Below are 6,536 nucleotides of genomic sequence, written 5' to 3'. Positions count from 1 at the left end.
AGTTAAAAGAGTTTTTATATCATATATATATAAATAAATTTAATTATAAAAATTACTCCATTTTTTGAAATAAAAAAACAAAGATTAAAAGAGAAGAAACAATGACAAAGATGTTAAGCATATAAATTAAATCTTTTTTGGGATGCGACATTGTAAATGGGACGTTATTATTGAGACGGAGGTAGTAATATATTTCTCTTGAGGATATAATATTTGGACAAAATAAATACACGCATAAATATGTAATATTTCAACATCGACTTACATAACTTAATATGCCAGTCTTAGAGATATAAAGATGCAATTTTTTTTATTAAATAAGTATCAATTTTTAATTTTTACATCTGAATATTTTATGTTAAGTATTGGATTAAAAAGTATAACTTTTTAATATTAAATTTCTAACATTGAATCAAAATATATTTCACAAACTTTTGAAAAAAATAATCTTATTATACTAATTTTCATAAGTAAAGTAATGAAGTTGAAAATCAAATAACGAGAAAAATTTCATAGAAACCAACTAACACATTATTTTCGAGCAGCCACATAAAATTCCGGGTTCATTTTGGGCCGACTCTAACGGGTGTCGGGCTATTCTGGTTGTAATTTTTATTAAAATTGACGAGGCAATTGGGTGAGCCCATGGATTTCGGACCGGATTGAGATGCATTTCGGTTTGGGCGGGAAACTGCTACATTTATTTGGGCCCACCGCCTGTAATTCATTCATTTACTTGGCCGTCGCCGCGTTTTACACAATTCACAGAAAATAGAAAAACTGAAATGCCTCGGCGGCGCTGCTGCAACGATGGCAACGTTTCGGATCCCCATTCCGATATTCTTAGTAGAGAATCGGTAAGCACTCTCCCTCGTATTTTCTCTTCTCTTGTTTGATACGCTGATGGCTGTCTTTCAAAATTAGGTTTTCGTATGCATACATGTTTCATAAGACAAGATTTTTGTCATTGAAAAAAAATTGTAGATAAGAAATGTTTATGACAATATGTTATTCAATAAGCAGATGACATACATTCGAAGTCGGCCTTATTATTCCCGGAGGTGTAAAAAGGAGATGCCAACAAATATAGAGTCCCTCCCCACAGACCTATTGTTCGAAATCCTCCTCCGTTTGCCGGCCAATCATCTCTACGAGAGAGCGAGGCTCGTGTGCCGGCGGTGGTACCACATTATCCATTCTCATGCCTTCATCAACGCCCAGATGCACGGTGCTACCTATGGACTCCTCCTATCACCCATATATGATAATACTCCACTTTATGTAACAGCCGACGCAGAGGGTGGAATCCACATATATGAGCTGACTTACATCTTCAAATTGGGAGTTCTTGCTACCTGCAACGGTTTGGTTCTAGAGTTGGAAGACACATGTTTCCGCCTCCCTCGTCTTGTGATTGTGAATCCTGCAACGAAGAAGTCATTGTTCCTCCCACCATTCCCCAGAGGCGTACGCTATCGCTTCTTCTGTAGTTTAGCATACTCTGCAGCTTCCTTGGCGTATAAAGTGATTGCACCGTACACTGTTCGCGACTGTGCACCGTACACTTTTCCCGACTGGCCACTACGCTTAGATACTGACTACGGTCTTGACGTGCTCACTGTTGGAGTCGATGAGTCCTGGAGGCACGTGGAGGTTCACCACCTCCCCGACCATGTCAGGTGATTTGTCTTCGACAAGGCTCCCTTGACTAGTGAAGGTTTCTTGCATTGGGGAAGGGGGAAGTGCTGCGCGACGCTGGATGTGGAGACAGAGATCATTACATTGAGTGAAGCCCCTTATGAGTACAATGAACACGACTATATATATCTGTCGACTGGGAGGTGTCTGTCGCTCCTGGTTGCGTGTGGGGATCTGTCGTGGGAGGTTTGGGAGATGAAGGCAGAGACGGGCGAGTGGAGGAAGGCGCTGCCCAACGTCGACTTGGGGGCTGAGAAATACAGGATTCGACAGTTTTCTTATCGAGCTCTTGAGCCACTTGGTTGGGTTAAATATCCACAGGTTTTGGCCTTTTATTTTGGCAATTATTATTCTGAGAAGCCAAAATGTCATTGCATTTTGTACAATCTTGATACGCATCAACTCGGCCCCATAGAGCTACCACAATCCTATGCTTGCCCGCATAAGAATAATCTGACATGGCTAAGTTAAAGGAGTATTTATTGTTTATATTTGGCTTAGTTAAGATCGTTGTGAATGAGTAACGTGAGAGAGCAAGCGCGGTGCTGGTCTGGATTGTAGAGTCACCGGCGGCGGAGGTTTTGATCCACCGGAGGAATCGCAGAGTAAAGGCGGCGGGCAAGGGTTTTGTAGATCATCAACATCCTCACCCCAATCCGGTGTCTTAGCTACCAACTCTTCCACCTCTACATCTGACAAGTGATCAGCTGCAAGGACTTCTTCTTCTGCCTCGTCTCCAACAATGAGATCATCCTCCATCAAAGAAGAGAAAAGACGACCTTTGGCCTTATCATTAATCACTCGACTTTGTGCTTGATATTTCCTTGATATTTGTGCTTACTCGACTTTATCAATTCTATTTGGAGGAAATTTACTGTTTATTTCATTATCTCGTGACTACTAGCTGGTATCTATACTATATTAAAATGAGAGTTTTCAATTTAAAATCGATTTCAAATCAATTTCAAAATTGAGTGACAATTTTGTAGTTATAATAAAATTAAAGGTTTATTTATAAGTTACACATATTTTTTTTCTTTTTCTTTAACTTCTTATTTTTCTATTTTATTTCTTTTCTAAAATTATGAAATTCAACTAATTATAAAATATTTTATATGCATATCAAATTAAAGATCATGACAAAAGCTTATGTAAATATTAGATTTAAAATATAAAAAATATATTTATTTAAAGATTAAAACTTAAGAAAATTCTCTCTCCTCTCTCCTTTTTTTTGAATAAATCTATTTTTTTTTTCAATTGTCTTTTAACTTATATTGTTTTCTTTTTTCACAATATCATTTTTATTAATATGAATTATTCTTTATTATTTTAATATTAAACTAAAATATATTTATCTTAAATTATAGTATTTTTAATTATATTTAGAATTTTTATATAATATCAAATGATAATTAATTTTTATATAATAAAATATAAAAATATTTTTCGTGCGTTGCACGAGTGCAAATGCTAGTTGATTATTAATTCATGAGATTATCTAATTGGAGGAGCGGCTTGTTGATCCTAATCTGTAATTTGTATTGATGATATATTCCTGTTCATGAGTTTTTTTACATGATATGTTCTTTTTCCTTGTTTTTGTTTAAAGTTTATCAAATTAATTAATTGAAAAAATCAAATCTGTAAATGTATTATACGTAGTTGCTCGACTCAAATTCAAAGTAGGTTATGGAGTGGGGTTGGTCTCTTGTGCGGTTGACCCCATGGCATGCTGAGGGTTTGTTTTGGTGTTTGTTTTCCTCCCCCTAATTGAAAATGGCAACAACTGAAATAGAAAGTGTGGAGTGTGTGTATGCATCAGATGGAGTTGAAGATGAAGAGATTTCAATTTCATCAATTGAAATTGAAATAGTACAAATGTGTATGCCTAAAAAAAAAATAATACAAATGTGTAATTGCAAAAAAGTGTAACAGTGTAAAATACACTATTACACACTTTTTAGAACTGTTACACATTAAAAGAGTATTTTGGTCAGAAATATTATTATTTCCATATTTTTATTTGTATAACTAAAAGGTTTTGGCTTTAAAATTCATATTAAAAATAACATGCACAAACAAAAATAGTATATTTTTATACTCCATCCGTCCACGAAAAAGAGTCCTGTTTGCCCTCTTTTTTTGTTCACAAAAAAGAGTCCTGTTTCACTTTTTTGACAAAATTACCCTTATTTTATTTCACTATTTACTTTAGTTGCCATAGATGGCCCCACCATTAATATTTTTAAACACCTCAATTATGGAGACAATTATTCCTTAATTAAACCATTTTTCAGATTAATTAATCCTGCCACCTACCTAATTATATTTGCTGAACTTTATCTTCCATTTCATCAAAACCCTAGAAATTTCCTAAGGTTGCGCCGCTCTTTGCGTCTCCTATCTCGGCCCACTTTTCTCCGGCGATTACCACTCCTGCCTCCGATTACTCACCGTCGCTCACTCCTACACGATGGATGATGTGCCATTTCTCAGTTCTCTCTGTAAATCCGGTGCTTCTACCGAAGAATCACCGGATCTGTTGCCATCTCCGATGAATCTCTGTAAATCCGGTGATTCTTCGTCTGAAAGCGCCGTCTCGCCCCTTCTTCTTCACCCTAAAGCGTCGCCTCCCTCAAAGCAAACCTCCCTCAAATCGCAGCCTCCCGCATCCCTCTGAGCCCGAAACCCCAAATCGTTGCTTCCCTCTGAGCCTGAAACCCAAAATCGCCGCTTGCCTTAAATCGGCGCCTCCTTCTTAAGGTGAGGAGCCACATGCCGGCGAAGGTGACAACAGCGAGGGCTGCGGCCGCCGTGGTTCCCTATCCGGCGAAGCCGCGCCTGAGCGCCGCTCCCCTGGCTTCATCTCTCTCTCTCCCCCGGTGCGATTCCCTGCCTCCACTGCCTCTGAGTTCAGCGTCGTCGTCCCCTCCACCTCCACCATAGCGCCATCGACCGCCCCCTCGAGTTCCGGATTCTCTCTGGGTTTGGGATGATTAATTTTGGGTTTGTGAGAAATTTTAATTTTTGTTTTGTTAATTTGATTTTAGAAATTTTGAATTTCGATCTTGCTTGGAATTTGGTTGTGGAATCTTATTTAGTGAATTTAGTTCTTGAATTTCGTTCTTGGATATCTGAATCTGGTTCTTGAATTTGTTGATTTTAATGAATTTGTTCTTGAATTTTGTTCTGAAATTTGTTGATTTTTGTTGAATTGTGGTTCTGTAATTTTCGTTGAATTTAGTTCTGGAATGTTGGTTTTAAATTATGAATTGTCATCAAAAGTTAATTGAGAATTAGGGACTTTAAAAGTCATATTAACACTAGGGCTGGTAAACCGGTGCCGATTTTTCGGTTAAAACCGTAACCGAACCGGAAAAACCGGTTATCGGTTAACCGAAAACCGGTTTTTGTCGGTCCGGTTCGGTTACCGGTTAGCATTCTCACAGTAAACCGGTTAATCGGTTTAACCGGTCCGTTAATCGGTTAAACCGATTAACCAGTTTTTTTTAAATTAATTAATTAATTAATTAAACATTAGTTAGTCATTTAGGGTATCCACAGCCACTTCCAATTTCCAAACCGTTCCATCCACAGCCGCTCTCAGCCTCTCGCCTCCCTTCCTATCCTGTTCGGCTGTTCCCATCCCCGCCTCCCACCGGCACCGGCGCCGGCGCCGCTGCCTCTCCCACCGGCAGGCGGCAGACCCAGACTCCCAGCAGCGCTCGACCAGCAGCAGCAGCTCGTCCCAGCAGCAGTAGCGCTCGAGCTCGTCCGGTCGTCCCAGCAGCAGCAGCGCTCGAGCTCGAGCCGCCTGAGCTCAGTTCAAGTTCCGGCGTCTCGCCTCCAGATCAGATCTGGCGTCTCGCCTCCGCCCCTCAGATCAGATCAGCTCTCGCCCTCTCTCACACCAACAGCCTTTCTCCCTCTCTGTCTCCTTGCCGTCGCATATGCAGCCGCGACCCCGCCGCCGCCGCTGCCACTTTTCAGTCCCGGCGTCGGCTCGTGAACAGCCACCGGCCCTTCTTCAACAGTCATCAAAAACCCCAAAATTCCTCCAATTTCAGAAAACCCCTCTCCCTAAATCAAATCCCTAATTTACTTCTTCTTCTACCCTCACTGTGAACAGCCAGCGGCCCTTCTTCTCTCGGCGAACGGTGAGAATCGCCGGCGCCTTCTCCTCTCCTCCCCACGGCCGTCGCCTTCTTCCATCTTCTCTCTTTCCCCACCTACCAACTCCCGCTCCCTTCCCCCACTTTCTTGGCAGATAACCCACAACAGCATGTAATTAACCGGTTAATTCGGTTAACCGATTAACCGGTCCGATTAACCGGACCGGTTAATCGGTTAACCGAATCAAAAATCGGTTTGGTTTTCGGTTAGTAATTTTGATGTTAATCGGTTCCGGTTAACCGGTAAACCGGTTCGGTTAAAACCGAACCGACCGGTTTACCAGCCCTAATTAACACTACCCCTATAACTATAAATTTATTTCTCTCTCCACTTACACCTACTTTAACAATTTTCTTCAAACCCGTGCCGAGTCCCAAATGGGACTCTTTTTCATGGACGGAGGGAGTATATTTTTTAAAATTCATATTAAAAATTAGAATGTATTTATGCACAAACATAGAGTCCCTCCCCACAGACCTATTGTTTGAAATCCTCCTCCGTTTGCCGGCCGATCATCTCTACGAGAGAGCGAGGCTCGTGTGCCGGCGGTGGTACCTCATTATCCATTCTCATGCCTTCATCAACGCGCAGATGCACGGTGCTACCTGTGGACTCCTCCTATCACCCCTAAATCATAATACTCTGCCACTTTATGTAACAAC

At 40.5% G+C, this 6,536-nt stretch overlaps 1 protein-coding gene across 1 annotated transcript; it reads left to right on the top strand.

Moving 5' to 3' along the window:
• Nucleotides 1-370: 370 nt before the first annotated feature.
• Nucleotides 371-2,672, top strand: LOC131002885 (uncharacterized). The gene is made up of 2 exons (XM_057929384.1): nucleotides 371-857; nucleotides 1,024-2,672. Exons 1-2 carry the CDS (start codon nucleotides 786-788, stop codon nucleotides 1,681-1,683), a joined length of 732 nt encoding a protein of 243 aa, XP_057785367.1. The 5' UTR covers nucleotides 371-785; the 3' UTR covers nucleotides 1,684-2,672.
• Nucleotides 2,673-6,536: the final 3,864 nt, after the last annotated feature.

Source organism: Salvia miltiorrhiza, unplaced genomic scaffold, assembly GCF_028751815.1.
Source record: "Salvia miltiorrhiza cultivar Shanhuang (shh) unplaced genomic scaffold, IMPLAD_Smil_shh fragScaff_scaffold_2_2:::fragment_3, whole genome shotgun sequence".
NCBI classification, from domain to species: domain Eukaryota; kingdom Viridiplantae; phylum Streptophyta; class Magnoliopsida; order Lamiales; family Lamiaceae; genus Salvia; species Salvia miltiorrhiza.
The sequence above is the reverse complement of the archived record's forward strand: the minus strand, read 5'-3'. Positions and strand labels throughout refer to the sequence as shown.